Genomic DNA, 17,244 nt, shown 5'->3' with positions numbered 1-17,244 from the left:
TAGCCCAAGATGGCATCAAACTCAGTATGTAGCTCAGGATGACCTTAACCATCTGACCCCCGTGCCTCAGTCTCCTGAGTGCTGGGATGACAGTCATGTGCCACCAATGTGCCTGGCTTACATTTCAAGAACTGAAACTGGGGCAGGGGTGAGGAAGGTGGCTCAGCATCTAAGAGCCCTTGTTATTCTAGCTGAGGATCCAAGTAGAGCTCAGCTTTGAACTCCCCATAGGCACTCACGCCCACATGTGCATGCACATCGAAATCAAACTTAATCCTACGCCAAGATTGGGAAATGAGAATGTAGTTCAGCAGTAGAATGCTTCCTTAACATTTGCAAAACGCACACACAGTGTGAAAATTATTCCCGTAAGACCTGCATGAGATCCAAACATCTCCTTAAAATGAATACATCAAGGCTGGAGTGGATAGTTCCATCACTTAGAGCACTTGCTGCTCTTCCAAAGGACCTGAGTTTGGTTCCCAGCACCCACTTGTGGCTCACAACCACCTGTAACTCCAGCTCTGGGTGCAGGAAAGGCCCTCTCCCGGCATTTGTGGTTACTTGTACACGTGTGTCCAGAAACCCTCAGGTACACAGACACAACACTCAGAAGTAAAAATAAAACAGATGCTTAATAATGAAGGAGGCAAGGTATGGCAGTGCACACCTGTGATCTCAGCACTTGGGGAGGCAGAGGCAGGCGGATCGCTGTGAGTTCGAGTCCACCTCGATAGCCAGGGTTACGCAGAGAAACCCTGTCTGGAAAAAAAAGGACTGAACGAACAAGGAATGTCATCGATTTCCCAATATTGCAGAAAAACCTTCCGGATGTTTGGGTAACTCCAACTGTCTTGTGTGGGTGGAAGGCTGGCTTTGTTTTGATATTTAGGATTTTATGCGTACACTCATCTCTGAGTGTACGGCTGTGCGCCGTGTGCATGTGGTGCCTGCACAGGCCACAAGAGGGCGCTGGATCCTTTGGGACTGGAGCTCGACACGGCTGTTCGTCTCTATGTAAGTTTTCTGCAAGGGCAACAAATGCTCTTAGCTGCTGAGCCACCTGTCCGTGTCAGTAGGAGGCTATTGATTCTAAGTAGTGAAGGGGTTAAGGCATGCACCACCATCAAATGTGTTCATTTATTTGGGGGAGGGGGATGGAAGAATAAGACAGAGACCTGTTTCAGTATTCACTTCCCAGGACCTGGGCGTGCTGTGTGCAAGACAGAGAAGAGCTGGAGACCAATTCCCCTGGAAGGCACGCCAGTCCGGGCACACTAATTGAAACCAGGATGAGGCATAAGCAGGCTCTAGCTCGCTAACTACCAAACAAGCTGGTCCTTCAGCCATTGTTTTCTTTGAGCAAATTCCCTTCTGCCCTAAACCACCGAGGGGTAATTAAGAGAAACAAGTCGCTGGGGAGTTGGATGCCACGTAGCCAGGGCTAGCCCTAAGTGAAGGGGCCATCCTGCAGAGACGACACGGGAGAGTGTGTCCCAGCTTGCTTCCACCTCTCCCTGCTTCACAGCCCAGGCCACCTGTGGCGTCTAATCCGATGCGGTTCATATGGCTGTCGGCAACCCTACAAGCACTCGATGATAGACCTATCCAAAAATGTCGGAGGCGAGAGCCTACTTCTTCTCCTATTCTTGTGGAATAAAGGGAAAAAAGAAAGCCAGTCAGGGAAGCTGGAAGAGAAGATACGTAGGTTTAACCACATGTTAGGATAAAAACAATCTTATTTTCTAGCTTTGATCTGGTTGTCAGCCGGAATGGACTTGCCCAAGTGATGGCCCACAGAAAGGCCAAATTTTCTATTTTCCTGCTCCTCTTGAACCTCCTTTTTCAGTAAGAATCCTGCCTGGAAGTTGAGGTCAAACAAGCTGCTTGGAGGGAAATAGAGTGGTGTCTCGTCCCAGACAGTCTCCAGACGTTTCTTCCATCCTTCCAGGATCTGCGTCCGGGCATCGGGAGGGGTGTGGCCAATGCCGTACACCAGCTGGGGTTCTAAGACCTGGAAGCCACAGAAATGCAGGGTGCCGCTCTGGAGAGACACAGAACACGGAGGTAGGTCACAGGGGCGTCATCGGCACTGTCAATGAGCTCCAGGGGTCGGTCTGGGGCCAGGGAGCTGGCCCAGTGGTTAAGGTTTGATGTTCTTTCAGAGAACCCACGCGTGGTTCCAAGCACCCACGCACCCACGTGCATTGACTCTCAAGCCCCTGTCACTCCAGCTCTAAGGGGCTGGATGACCTTTCCTGGCCTCTATGGGCACCCACGTAAGTGGAGCCTGTACACAGAGAGCAATAAAATAAATAGAAATTTTTTTTTAAAGTTTGCAGCTGGAGGGATAGCTTAGTGATTAAGGGCACTGCCTGGTCTTCCGGAAGACCTGGGCTTGATTCCCAGCGCCCATATGGTGGCTCACAACCATCTGTAACACAACCGCTGTTCCAGGGGATCCAATGTCCTCCGGCTTCCCCCAACACTTCATCCACTCAGCACGCAGACGTAACACCAGACAAAACTCATAAAATAAAAGTTAAATCAAGGGGCTGGAGAGATGGTCCCCGGGGGGACTGACACACTCCCTTCCCTCCCCCCTCTGCCCTCCCTCCCTCGATGCTGTGATCTTGTGTGGCCTCCCTGGCGGAGCTTTTCTCTGAATGAATAAAAGCTTGAAAGCGTGCCAACATGGGTCCTCTGCCAAAAGAGCTGCCAAGTCCTATTCCATCAGGGAGAGCCCTTGCGCCTTGGCACTGGCTCCTCCGGGCAGGATGTGCATTTTCTGCCTCTCCACACGCTGGGCTCAGACTTTACGAAAAGATCAGTCCAGTGCCCACCACACTCACTCTCCTCTCCAGCCCCAGTCCTGAGGACCCGAGGCCCACCTCTAGGACGAGCTGAGTGAACATGGTTCATACCTTGTCCCAGGGAGCCTTCAACCCAGCATCTAACAGGCTGAGGCAGGAGAACTGCCATAAGTTGAAGGCTACCCTTGAACTTCCTAATGAGAACCCCTTTTTAAAAAAAAATTAAAGGACTGGGGAGATGGCCCCCATGAGTAAAGGAACTAGCATTGCAGAGCTGATGAAGTGAGTTAGGGCCCGGAACTCAGGTGAAAAAGTGAATGCAGCCGGGCGGTGGCAGTGCACGCCTTTAATCCCAGCACTCGGGGACAGAGGCGGGCGGATCTCTGAGTTCAAGGCCAGCCTGGACAGCCAGGCCTACACAGAGAAACCCTATCTCAAACACGCACGCACGCACGCACGCACGCGCGTGAATGCAGTGGCAGGAATCTGTCTCCCAAAATGCCAAGGCAAAATGGAAGGCAGAGATGGGGAGCTGCCAGGAAGCTCAAAGGCCAAGTACACAGTCCTGAGACAGACAGGGGAACCCTGGCATCAACAGGCGGAAGGTGAGAACTGACTCCCGAAAGTTGTCCTGTGACACACACACTCTTTTTTTAAAAATATGAAAATGTTCTGGGGCTGCAGATACAATTCCAGGAAGACTGGAATGAGCCAAGGCCTTGGCTCCGCGTGCTGAGGGCTGGGTGCACCTTGCTTAGGAGAGACTGTTTGACCATGCACGCCAACTCATCTCATAAGCTCTCGGAGGAAGCGTGGGCGCTGCCGTGCCGATGCCAGCTTCTCCTTCTCACACCGGTGGGTCAGCTTTCCACTACTGTCTACAGGTTTGAGCTCCAAGGAGAGCTCGGCTAACAAACTCCCTGGGGGTTCACCCACAAGCTACCTGGATTGGCCAGAGAACGACGTTCATGTCCCCGTGGATACCCTGAAGGGAATACATGGAGCCGCTGCTCCCAGTGGTGATGGAGAGCAAGGTCTTCTTATTCTGAAAGAGAAAAACAAGTGTCACCCCCTCCTCTCCTGGGCCCCGGTGAGTTAATGAACTAAAGGAAGCCCCAGGGAGAGGGACGGATGAGTCCACCCTATTGGTGCTATTACTTCAGGCTTTGTTCGGCTCCTCTGCGGCCTCAGCGTGACTCTGCACAATGTCCCAATTAAGGCCGTGACCAGCATGTGGCTGCGCAGAGCCATGACCACAGCACAAATCATAAACGCACTTAAAACTTCAGGAGATAACCGCGCATGGGTAGCGCACGCCTTTAATCCCAGTGCTGGGGAGGCAGAGGCAGAGGCAGAGGCAGAGGCAGGAGGATCTCTGAATTTGAGGCCAGCCTGGTCTACAGAGAGAGTTCCAGGACAGCCAGGGCTAAACAACATTAGGAGGTTGTGTGTGTGTGTGTGTGTGTGTGTGTGTGTGTAAAAAAAAAAAAAGAAAAAAAAGAGACTTTTTCTGTAACACAAGCAGTTCTCAAGTGTGAACTTTGCAGATGACAGTATTGTCACAATATCAAAAGATATCAAAAGAATGGACATGTCAGCCTGGAGAGATGGCTTAGAGGTTAAGAACACTAGCTGCTCTTGCAACAGTCCTGAGTTCAATTCCCAGCAACCACATGGCGGCTCGTAACCATTTATAGTGAGATCCGGTGCCGTCTTTCTGGTGTGTGGGCACATGTGCAGGCAGAACACTGTAAAAATAAATACATTAAAAAAGAAAGAAAGACAGCGACTAGCCAAGGAACCCACACTGGGCTGTGGCCGGGAGTTCAGGCTGTCCCAGTCAGTGTAAGCGGTGTCGCTGCTTTGGTGGTACTGGTGGCTGTGTCTGCACAGGGCTTACACCTCAGAGGTTACCAGATGAGCCAAGCAGAGCGGCGCGCACCTTCAACCCCAGCACCCAGGAGGCAGAGACAGGTGGAGCTCTCTGAGCGAGTTCCAGGCTAGCCTGGGCTACACTCCTACGTGAATAAACAGCGGTCTGGAGAGATGCTCTCCCGAACACCCAGGTTCAAGTCCTCAGCACCCACTCGGCCGCTCGCAACTGTCTCGTAACCCCAGTTCCAGAAAGTGCTGACCCCCTTTTCTGGACTCCTGGGACACATGTGGTACACAGACAGCCAAGCAGGCAAAACACCCATCTACATAAAATAAAAAAATATGTAGATGTGAAAAAAAAAATCAGACAAATCCAAGGCATCGTGTCATTCGATTTATAAGAACCACACAGTGCCCCCTCCCTGCTCTTAGCCATGCTCTCGGGGCAGAATCTACCCAGGAAATGCCCAGCGGGTCACCTACCTTGAAAGGGCCCTGGTCATACATGGTGGCATACGTGAAGGCAAATCCTCCAACGAGCACTCTGTCAAACCACCCTTTCAGAATGGCAGGCACTCCAAACCAGTGCATTGGGAACTGTGGGGCAGAAGGCATCCATGAGGTCAGGCCAGGGGCCTCCCCCACCCTCCCTTCCCCCTGTGGCCAAGAGGAGCTTCGGTGCTAAGCAACTGTCCACAGTGTCACCACAGGGCACTTTGGCCCATGTCACTTCCTCTGGAAAAGTTAACACATTTTAGCAAAACGGGGTGGGGGTGGCCAGGGGGGCGTGCCTTGCTCCCTCAGGATGAACTGCTTGGGTGTGGAGTGAGCACCAGTTAGGCTGAAACTCAGGAGGCCAAAAGAGACAAGAGATCAAGGCCAGCCTGGGCTATGTACCAAGACCATCTCAAAAAAGCAAGAAAACAAGTAGAAATACAATGGGCATGGGGCTAAGCAAGCACAATCCCAGCAGCTCGGGAGGCTGGGACTGAGAGGCTCTGAGTTCGAAGCTCAAAGCAGACAGCAGAGTAAGACCGTCTCAAAAATAGTCCTAGCACTTGGAAGGCAGAGGCAGTTCAGGTTTGAGGCCAGCCTAGTCTACACAGCGAGTTCCAGGTCAGCCACAACTATACGCTGAGGCCTAGTCATAAAACAACAACAAATGAAAAGAAATACAGGGTTGGAGAGAAGGCTCACAGGTGAGGAGCACGTACTTCTCTTCCAGAAGAACCAGGCTCAGCCCCAGCATTCACATCCAGTGGCTCAGAACTCCAGCTCCAAGGGACCCAACACCTGCTTCTGGTCCTCACAGGCGCCCACACCTACACACACCCACTCACACACACACAGCTCGCATACTCTGTCAGACGTGGTGGCCCACACCTTTAATCCCAGCTCTCTGTGAGTTCTAGGCCAGCTTGTTCAACATCATGAATCCAGGTCAGCCAGGGCTACACAGGGAGACCCTGTCTCAAAACAAACAAAACTAAAGAAAACTATATCCTATTTATATTAGTGTTATATGTAGGACTAATATAGAGTCATAGATAGTACTTGACTCAGAATAACAAAGAGAAAACTCTATCCTTGGTTGGCCAGCCAGCTCGGCTCTCTCTTTTTCTCCCTCTTAAAAACTGCCAACACCGGGGCTGGAGAGAGGCCTCGGCAGTTAGGAGCACCTGCTGCTCATGACTTCCGATAATCTAACTCCAGTCCCAGAGGCTCTGACACCCTCTTCCACCCCGAGGCACTGCATGCACTCAGTACACACGCTGGCAAATATCATTTGCATAAAAAAGTTTTTAAAAAAATTCTTGATTAAAAGAAAAACAACCAAAAAGCCTGGTGGTGGTGGTGGCGGCGGCAGCACAAACCTTTAATCCCAGCACTTTGGAGGCAGAGGCAGGCGGATCTCTGAGTTGGGATGTCAACCTGGTCTACATCTAGAAACTCTGTCTCAGAAAAAAAAAAAAAACAAAAAAGAACAAGAACTACAGACCTACAGACACTGGCTGGGTCTGAATAAGGCTGCATGCAAATAAGAGCCATTTCCATGAAATCTAGCTGGTAGCCACGGCCAAGTGGCGTGGCGTGGACGGCAGGCAGGTTTGCTTCCGTGAGCAATGACCAAATGTTCTCCCACGAGCTTGTGGTAGCAGGTGTGTGTGCACACAGATCCACGATCCTATCATCTAGAATAAACGAAGCCCCTCAGAGCGCACTCCTCCCCAGCTCCTCAAAACACCATCTCACCTGCCCTCTGGTCCCAGGAAAAGCGGAGCCGAGTCTGTTCTAGTGTTTACTCTCCTCAACACATGATTCAAAGCTCATGAACACAAGCAGGAAGGAAACCAGGACTAAGGCAGGATTTGTGGGCCTTGGAGAGAAGGCTCAGTCTGTAAAGAGTTGGTCTCACGAGTACTTGAGTTCAATTCCCAGGTACCCGTGTGAAAAGCTGGGTGTGGTCAGCGTGTTTCTAATCTAGTCATGGGGAGGTCCAAAGAGGTGAATTCCTGGGGATCTCTGACTAGCCAGCCTAGCTGAATTGGTGAGCTCCAGGCCAACAAGAGACCCTGTCTCCAAGGAGATGGTTAGGATTCTAACCTCTGGCCTCCACACACACACGTATATATAAATGTAACACAACAACGACAAAAAATAATTTTTAGAGCTGAGCAGCTTCCTCCCACTTTCAAAGGGTTTCTGACCTAAAGTAAAAAGGCTGCAGAGGTCCCGGATATTATCTGTTTTTAAAGGTGATGGTGGTTCACACCTTTAGTTCTAGCGCTCAGGAGGCAGAGGCAGGCAGATCTCTGTGAGTTCAAGGCCAGCCTGATCTACAGAGTGGGTTCCAGGACAGCCAGAGCCCTGTGCACAAGGAAACCCTATTTCAAAAAACAAACAAAAAGGCATAGTTTCACAGAGACCAGGCTAGCTCTGAACTTGCTAGCCTTGAAGGGCTAACCCTGAACTCCTGCTCCCCCTGCCTTCATTTCTCCAGTGTTAGGGTAGACCATACTCAGCTCGGAGGTCAAGTTTATAACAAGAGGAAAGAAAAAAAAAAAAAAATATATATATATATATATATGGGACTGAAGCTGGCTGGGTCAGGTGTGCTCACGCTCTCCTTAAACGCGCTGCTATCTTCCACCACTGCGTACGTGTCTTTCACGGCCTTGGCCTGTGGAAGATCAACGTGAGGCTCGCACGGGTACTTCTAAGTCTAAAACATGGAACCAGACAGGAGACAGGAACTGGAAGCCACTCCTGCTGCTGCCTTGGCTGTCCAGGGTGACACAGGGCTAGGGCACTGTCCTAGCATGTCTGAAGGCCTGGGTTCGACCCTCAGCACCACACAAACTGGATGGTGCATGCCTATAATCCCAGCACGAGGGTGGGGGCGCACCTAATTCCTCAGCCCATCTGCTGAGAGGCGCCATTGCCTCGTGGAGAAGAAAACCCCCAGCAGCGTCAGCCACGTGGCCGGGGTGCTGAACATGCGGGGAAGACACTGTTGCCTCGAGAACTGTCCCGGATGAGGAAGGGGCAGAAGGATAATCTTTAGGAACACCCACACGGAGAGGCTGCTCACTGGGTACCCTGGGAGAAAAGCTGGAAACTTCTGTGCCATCTTTGGAGCCGTGTAAAGCGTATTGTACATGCCAAGTCTAATGTAGTCCCGGCACTGAGGACACAGAGGCAGGAGGATCAGGAGTTCCAGGATACCCTAAACTGCAGAGCCAGACCCCGACTCATAAAAATAGTCCAACAAAGTGTGCCAGGGCCAGGCGTGTCGGCACACCAGTACTCCCAGCCTGTTCCCAAGCCAGCCTGTTCTATAGAGTGAGTTCCAAGCCAGACGGGGCTGCATGGCAAGACCGTCTCAAAGAACCAAAGTGGGGACTGTCAACAGATAAAGGAACTTGCCAGCAAGCCTGAGGCCTTGAATTCTATCCCCAGGACTGTACTGTGGGAGAAGAGAATCAACTCCTGATTATTGTCCTCCAGGCATGAAGAGTAACACACACACACACACACACACACACAGAACACATCAGCTCAACTGCACATTCTCTGACTGACATTACATAGTCAAGAGAGAATGCAAGCGGATCTAGGACAATAATGACAAACGCCCCAGGCACAGCTCTCTTATGAGTCCTGTCCCAGCCATACCTGAAATATCACAAGGTCCGCAGCTTCCAGCTTTTTCTGTTCGGCCACAATATCTGGGCTCAGGCGGCCTTCCTTATATGCTAGAGCTGACTCAGAAGGATACTGAAAGTTCTCAGAGTCCTTCAGGTTACCTGTTGGGAGGAAAGAGGGATTGAGGCTGGGTCACAGGGTCTGCTGTCAATGAAGAGAAACAGTTCTTACCTGTGATGTCCTGTCTGGAAATGAGGGGGTTAAAATTCATAGCGTAGAGGTCAGATTCAACCACCTCCCACCCTTTCTTCTTCAGAGCCTCTATAGCAGCCTCCTTCATGGCATAGTTGAACGACGTCTTCTCTGAATGGGCCAATACAATCAGAGCTCTTCTCACTGATGAGAGATATGTGAGACACGGAAAGAAAATCAAAATGGGATTTTCTGCGTGGGACTAGACAGGTTTCCCACCCTCGTTTTTCAGAGTGGAGACCAGTTCAGGGTGGTGAGGTGGCTCAGCAGGGAAAGGCTCTTGCTGCCAAGCCAGAGGAACTGAGGAAAATCCCCGGTGGTGGAAGGAGAGAGCCAGCCTCTGCAGTTATCCTGACCTCCAGATGGACTAAGCACACAGACACACACACATGCACTAAATGTAATTAATTTTTTTTTTTTTTTTAAATCTGAAGTTCAGGGGCTGGAGAGATGGCTCCTCGGTTAAGAGCACTGCCTGCTCTTCCAAAGGTCATGAGTTCAATTCCCGGCAACCACATGGTGGCTCACAACCATCTATAATGTGAAATGATTCCCTCTTCTGGCAGGTGAAAATGCAGATAGAACACTCATATACATAAAAAAAAAAAAAAAAAAGAATCTTAAAAAAAAAAAAATCTGAAGTCCAGAAGGCTCCAAAATCCAAAATATTTTGAACATCATGTCAGCACCCAAAAAAAGTTTCCTGGGTGGTAGTGGCTCATGCCTTTAATCCCAGCACTTGGAAGGCAGAGGCAAGTGGATCTCTGTGAGTTCAAGGCCAGCCTGATCTACGGAGCTAGTTCAAGAACAGCCAGAGCTACATCCAAGAAATCCTGTCCCCAGAAACAAAACAAAACAAAGTTTCCCAAAATGCCAGGTGCACACCTTTAATCCTGACACTTAGGAGACAGAGGCAGGCAGGTGGCTCTCCATGTTTGAGGCCAGCCAGGACTTCATATGGAAACCCTGTCCCAAATTTTTTTATTTATTTTTATTTTATTTTGCAGTTGAAGAAAGGTGTTTATTGGGAGTGAGGAAACATACACACAGCACATGCACAGAGAAAAAAAAATTACAGCAAAGGGACAGAAAGGGCACACTGAGGGGTAGATGTGGCCTCAGAAAGCCTGAAAATGCCCTGTTCCAAAAATTACAGAAAAAAAAAAAAACCATAAGGCTGAGAGTATAACTCATGGCAGAATGCTTGCCTAGCTCCTGGCTCTGTCCTTAGCAGCATTTAAAGAGGATTCGGATTTTAGAGCACCTCTGACTGCAGCTCTTCTATCTGGTCGGACCAGCAAAGCTTCAGCAACCAGGGAGCCGGGCACCATGAGGGAAGAAGGATGAGCGGAGGTTACTGGAACCCATCTGTATTAGTTCACCCACTGTCTCAGTGACCGTTCTGTTGCAGTGAAGAGACCAAGGCAACTCTTATAAAAGGAAGAATTTAACTGGGACCGGCTTATAGTTTCAGAGCGTTAGTCCATTACCACCGCGACAGGGAGCATGGCGTCACTTGCTACACTGGAACGGTAGCTGAGAACTACATCCTGATCCACAGGAAGAGAAAGAGGGGGCAACAGAGGGCCTGACTTGGGCGACTGAAACCTCAAAGCCCACCCCGAAGTGACATACTTCCTCCAACAAGGCCACACCTCCTTCCAATCCTTCCAAATCCTTCTAATCCATTCAAACAGTGCCACTCCCTACTGACTACATGTTCGAATATATGAGCCTCCGGGGGCCATTCTTATTCAAACTGCCCTGCTTACTGTTGCTACAACTGAACACCACAGACTAGATGGTTACAAAAAAAGGAAGGTTTATTCAGTTCGCACTAGGAGTTGGGAAGAGGCAGCCACCTGGCACAGGCCTTCTTGAGGATGGAACTCTGAAGAGTCCTAAGATAGCACCGGGCAACACAAGGCTAGAGGGGCAGATCCCAGACAGAACCACACCGGCTCTTATAACACCCCCCAAGTCTAAAACAATCTCTCCACACACAAATCCACAGATCATTTCTGAGGACAGAGCCATTTTGACCCAACCACCTCTCACCCTGTGAGAGAGGGTCTCATGTAGCCAAGGCTAGCTTCAAACTCATTATGTAATAGAGGATAACCTCGAACCTCTGATCCTCCTACGTCTACCTTACAAACGCTGGGATCTCCCGGCCCACTCCAGTCACCACATTAATGTCCCATTTAGTTCTTCCTCTTAATATGTCCCCACAGTGATTAAATTCCAGTGTGTGTGTGCATGTCTGCGTTTATGTGTGAGTACACACATGTGGAGGCCAGAGGGCAACTTTGGGGTCATTCCTCAGGCACCTTCTACCCTGTTTGAAACCTGGTCTCTCACTAGCCTGGAAATGACCAAGTAGGCCAGGCCGGCTGCCGGCAAGCCCAGGGACTTTCCTGACTCTGTTTCCCCACACTGAGACTATAAGCACATGCTGCCTGCCATACCTGGTCTCTTTAAAACAGTAACAACAAAGCATGGGTTCTGGGACCTCAGCTCAGGTCCTTATCCTTGTAGCATCATGTCCACTGCAGCTGTAAATAAAAGTGCCCATGACTGAGAGGAGCACTTGAGTCCAGCTTCAGTTCTGCATGCGTTGGTTCTGGCTTCCACTTACTAGGATTTGAACATGAAACGGCTCACAGCTAGGTCTAGGTGTTCCTGTCTGTAAATCCGAGCGTTTGAGAGGCAGAAGCAGGAGGTTCCCACCAGCCTGAGGTGCAAAACTGGGCCTGTCTCAAAACAATAAAAAGTCCCTCCGGGCCGAGTCCCCAGACGACAGTGCTACTCTAGAAGGTGGCAGAACTCTGAGCACAGAGGGTTGGGGGCCCAGGTGAGGGCGGCTGGAAGAAGTGAGTCACTGCGGTGTGTCTGTGAACTGGCCCTCTGGTGCTCCTCTCCCCGTCTGCCATGGGTGAGGGCTCTCTACCACAGGCTCCCAACTCTGCCAGGTCACAGCTGTGAGAGGTAGCTAATAAGGATGGGAAGGGGCTGGGAGAGCAGCAAGGCTGTCAGAGCCTCAGGAAGAGAGTGTGAGCACAGCGGGTAATGCCTCCGGGAGCTGTGAGAGGCTCCTGGCTGAAAGGCACAGGGCCGTTTACCTCAGGTCCATGTGTTCCCTGGATTGCTCTTGGACATCGGGTCTCCCGGGACAAACGTTCGCATTCAGTTATAAGATGTGTTTATTCTCATGGGCCGTTGGAACACAGCTATAGAACCCAATCTGGTAAAGGAGATGCCGAGTGCTGTCCTCGGGGGACCCTGCATCTGGACATGGCCTCTGCCTTGCTCTCGTGCTTACCCAGATGGACTCTTATAGGCCAGGCAACTGTGTTTAGACCGGACTGGCCCGAGAACCTTCCAGGAGAGGGCTGCCCCGTTGATATTTAGCACATGCTTCCTGGCATTTATTTACATGTTTTCCTACACTTGGCCTTCCTGGGATCACCGCTCTCTCTGTGACACTCTTGTACAAACTGAACGTCCCCTTGTAGAGTGTAGACTGAGCGTAAACTTGCACCCTGGGTGTGAACTTATACAAGGAGACTGAGGTAAGCTTGCCTGCAGCGTGAGACTGCAGAACTACCCATTGTTTAAGCAACTCAAATCCCAGGTCGAAAAAGACAAGTCCTCAGAAGGGCATGAAAAACAGCCGACAGTGTGGTCCTCCGATCTTCACACAAATGTTGAGGCACCTTCACTTACACATACACACAGGCATGCACGCACACACCACTCTAAAACCAAGTGAAGCCTAAAAGGGAAACGGAAGGAAGGGATGGACGGAGAAGCATAAAGCAAGCATTCTGCGTCAGTGAGAAATTAGTGTCTAATGATGTTGGCATTTTGGGTTTTGTGGGGTTGTTTGTGTGTGTGAGACAGTTTCACTATATAGCCTGAGTGCCAGGATTAAAGGTGTGCACCTCCGAAGCAATGGCTACCACCACCACCAATGTTGGCCTATTTAATTGGCCACCTACGGGAAAATCATCTCCCTAGAAAATCACCATGCTGATACCCTTACCAGGATGGCGACGAAGTTACAAAAGGACTCTCTGAGTGCTCTAAGTACAGTTTCTTGGGCTGGTGTTAAGTAACTTTTTATTTTAGGATTTATTTTTGTGTATGTGTCATTTGTATGCAGCTTCTACTGGAGGCCAGAAGGGGGCAATGAACCCCTGGAGCTAGAGTTACTGGCATTTGTGGGGTGCCTGGCTTGAGCTTGCTCAGTGGGTGCTGCAATCTGAACTCTGGTCCTCAGGATTACGCAGCAAATGATAACCCAACCACCTCTCCAGCCTCTGGTTTTCATTTGAATTATTTCACGAACAGAAATCACTTCCAGGATGATTACAGACCTCAATGTTTGTTCTGGGCTGAGTTCTGAAATGCACCAGGAATTCCTGTCAGCCCTTCTGGGCTGAGTTCTGAAATGCACCAGGAATTCCTGTCAGCCCTTCTGGGCAACACCAGCTTCTGCTTTGCATCTCACCGGAGCTGGTGATTCTAGTAACTGCGAGTCTGTTTTTGGTTTGATGCTGGAGAAGCAATCTGAAGCCCCACACCCTCTAGGACTGAGCCAGCCCCACAGCCCTGGCACGGTTTTGCCAGCACCTCTTGCTCCCCAATCGACAGGTTGTTCATTGTTCCATGAACCCTGAAACGGGTCACTCTTGCTCCTCCCCTGCACCTGTGCTTGATTCCCAGGCCACTCACCCCTGAAATGATCAGAAACCAAGCTCTCAGCTGTGCCATTGTTAACTGGGGATTCATTACTGTGGAGCCTGAACTAATTTTTGGCCGGGCGTGGTGGTGAAAGCCTTTAATCCCAGCACTTGGGAGACAGACATGGATCTCTGAGTCAGAGGCCAACTCTGTGGGTGCTGGGGATTAAGCCCACATGCTCTGCAAAGCAGCCATCGTGCTCAACCAATGAGCCGTCTCTCTGCCCCCTTCCTTTCGTTCGTTTTGTTTTCTGAGACAGAGTCTCTCTGAGCAGCTTTGCCTGCTCTAGAGCTTGTTATATACACCAGGCTGGCCTCACACTTACAGAGATCCATCTGCCTCAATCTCCCAAGTGCTTTTAAATTTCATTACTTACTGTGTGTGTGTGTTGGACAGAACCTGCCGGAGTTTGTTCTTTCTTTCCCTGTTGAGTCCCAGAGATGGGAGCTCGGGTCATGGAGCCTGGTAGCTGGTACTCTCATCCTCGCCAACCCTGACCCCAAAGGTTGGTAGCTGAAGCTCTCTGGAGAGCCACCTGGAGACAAACCTCCATCCTCATCTACTGCTCCTACTCTTATTTTTGGTCGCCAGCCAATCTGAATGCCGGCGTGGCCCCTAGCCCTCTGCAATGGGCCTCACAGCTTCACTGAGGCTCGCTGAAGAGATTTCCTCCATCTGACTGTGTGCATGTCGGTGGCGGCTTGATGAGTGATTAATCTTGATTAGTGAGTGTTGTGGGAGGGCCAACTCACTGCGGTTGGTGTCACCCTTGGAAAGGTGCCACTAGGTTATATCAAAAAAAATGGGCTGAAGAGTCAGAGAGCAAGCCAGTAAGCAGAGTTTCTTCTGCTTCGGTTCCTGCCTTGACGTCCCTAGGTGCTGAACCCAGAACTGTAGAAGGAAGCACGCCCTTCCCCTCTCCCCGAGGTGCTTTTGGTCAGTGTTCTATCACTACAACAGGAAGCAAAGTAGGATGCCTGCTAGGGCCTACAGTTGCCAGCACCTTTCTGTTTCATTTTGTCTTCATTATTTTGTTAAGGGAAAACAGCAGACACAGCCTGCTGAAAACCCTCCCCAGCCGCCTGAACCTTACTGCTGCCCGAACTCAGAGGGAGGTTCTGTTGGGAAGCAGGCTGGGCGGCTTAGCTGGTCAAGACAGCAGCAGATGCCAGTCAAGAACCAGACAAAAGCATGGTGGTGACCGCCAAGGGCCTCTCCCCTTCCTCACCCCTGGGTTGATGGCGAAGTGTCGGGGGAGGGAGATTTCCCCCTCCACAGTCCCAGCAGAAGCTCCTCAAGGGCCAGGCCGGCTGGAGTTGGGTTCCAGTCCTGTCACACTGCTTCCCAGCTCAAGCCCTCCTCATCACTACATCTTCCCGTTTTCTTCCCTAAGTTGGCAATCCATTTTTTTTTTTTTGGTCTGTTCAGGTTCTGTTCTTGTTGTTTTGAGACAGTCTCTATCATGTAGCTCTGTGTGTCCTGGAACTGGCTCTGTACACCAGGCTGGCTTCGAACTTTAAACAGACCCGGCTGCCTCAGCATCCTGAGCCCTGGAATTAAAGGCCTGTGTCACCAAGCCCGGCAAAACTCCCTATAAATTGCCTGTTTTCATTTTTAGATATTTAGCAAAAGCTGAAATACTATCTGACCTAGGCGGGGAATGTGCACGGAGCTCAGGTAGTAGAGTGCTTGCCTATCACGTCCGAAGTCCTGCTTTCAAGCCTATTTCCAGTGCCATATAAACCAGGCGTGGTGATGCACACCCGTAATCCTGGCGCTTAGGCTGTGGAGGCGCGAAGACCCTAAATTGAAGGCTGCCCTTCGCTCTGCAGCAATTTTAAGGCCAACCTGGGTCCATGAGGCTATGTCTAAACAGTCCAAACAAGGTGCGGAAAGTGGCCAAGCAGTTCTGTTAGGGAGGCGTACAGAAGGAGCAATGGCTTGAGTTACCCATGGGTGATCGCTTCACTTTTCCTCCCTGAGGCAAGGAACAAAACTAACTCACAGCAAGCCCGCGTCCTCCTCGGGAAGAATCACGCTGGAGCTGGCGCCCGTACTCACCAGCCATGGCTCCGGATATTGCGGGTGAACCTTAGTGCCAAGCGCCGATTGGCTGAACAGCTGGTTGCCAGGAGGGCACAGAGGAGCTTTGCAGGGGAGAGTGTAAGCTGGGCGAGCTGAGCTCTTGCAGGCTTTATACCCGGCCGAGCCCCGCCCCGGCCTGTCCACTGAGCTGGGAAAGCCAGCGAGGGCGGGGCTGGATTCCGGAACCGGGCTCTCGGGGAGAGGATACGAAGTTATTGTCAGCTAAGGGCTGGACTAGGACTCCTGGGATAGGACTCCTGCAGAGGCAAAGTCAAAAGGGCCCTCTGGGACCCGGGGGGTGAGAGGGGATTTGAGGAGATGGGAACATACTGGGTAAACTCATCTGCCCCCCTGCCCTGGCCCTCCTGGGCACGAAATGGAAATTTCCAACAGAAATGCCCGACCTGTGTGGGCTAGTCCCTGCTCGGCCCTGGGAAGTAGCCTCTGCGCGCAAAGGGAAGGGTGGGGCTGGCAGAGGAGGGACTCGGATTTCGCCAAGTCACTGTGACTCCCGGGAAGAGGCTTGTCCCGGTGTGCGGTTTCTTCTTTGCAGCGTTCTGATTCTGCCCTTAGAAACGTCGCGAAGACTGACCCCTGCGGGTATAGGCTTGGGTCGCCTCAATTCCGCCCCTGGTGGTGGCCAGGGAACAGGGAACTGACCGGTGTGGCCCTCCCGGAAGCTAGAGCCAAGCGGGCCGGGGAGACAGCGAACACGGGGAAGTAGTTCAGAGATGCCTCAGAGGATAAGGGCACTGGTTGTTCTTCCAAATGGTCCTGAGTTCAAATCCCAGCAACCACATGGTGGCTCACAACCCTCTGTAGTGCCCTCTTCTGGCATGCAGGCGTACATGCATGCTGTATATTTAGACACGCCGCATAAATAATAAGTAAATCTAAACAATTATTTTAAAAAATCTCAGTAAGTAAAACTTACGCTTGGGCATAGTAGCCCACGCCTTTAATCCCAGCAGCCAGGAGTCAGCGGCAGGTGGATCCCTGAGTTCAGGTGAGTTCTAGGAGGGTCGTGCTACAGAACAAAAGGGAGATGGTCTTTAAGTCTAAGGGGGCTGGAGAGATGCCTCGGGTGTTGAGTGAACCGGCTGCTTTTCCAGAGACCCCGTTCAGTCCCCAGCACCTAGCAGGGCTGTCCACACCGCTTGGAACTCGGCTCCAGGGGATCCAGCCTGACACAGCCAGGGTACAGTGCATACACAGAGACACAGGGAGAGGTTTTTTTTGTTTTGTTTTGTTTTTGTTTGTTTGTTTGTTTGTTTTTTAATGTCATGCAAGAGAAATAATATGTTAGCATGAGCCATCACCCAGCATT

General features: G+C 51.0%; 1 protein-coding gene across 2 annotated transcripts; it reads right to left on the bottom strand.

Moving 5' to 3' along the window:
- Positions 1 to 1,121: 1,121 nt before the first annotated feature.
- Nqo1 (NAD(P)H quinone dehydrogenase 1) lies at positions 1,122 to 16,051 on the bottom strand. Of its 2 annotated transcripts, none has more exons than XM_021632797.2 (6): positions 15,894 to 16,051; positions 9,066 to 9,230; positions 8,865 to 8,995; positions 5,172 to 5,285; positions 3,757 to 3,858; positions 1,122 to 2,044 (listed from the first exon to the last, which is right to left on the bottom strand). In XM_021632797.2, the coding sequence occupies exons 1-6, from the start codon at positions 15,898 to 15,900 to the stop codon at positions 1,739 to 1,741; spliced, it is 825 nt and encodes a 274-aa protein (XP_021488472.1). In that variant the 5' UTR covers positions 15,901 to 16,051; the 3' UTR covers positions 1,122 to 1,738. The 2 variants fall into 2 exon arrangements, with proteins under 2 accessions (XP_021488472.1, XP_021488479.1); XM_021632804.2 differs by having other exon boundaries at positions 15,838 to 16,034.
- Between the last annotated feature and the right edge of the window lie 1,193 nt (positions 16,052 to 17,244).

The sequence above is a fragment of the Meriones unguiculatus genome, chromosome 10, assembly GCF_030254825.1.
Source record: "Meriones unguiculatus strain TT.TT164.6M chromosome 10, Bangor_MerUng_6.1, whole genome shotgun sequence".
Classification (NCBI taxonomy): Eukaryota; Metazoa; Chordata; class Mammalia; order Rodentia; family Muridae; genus Meriones; species Meriones unguiculatus.
Note: the sequence above shows the minus strand (reverse complement) of the source record. Positions and strands in the feature narration are given on the sequence as shown.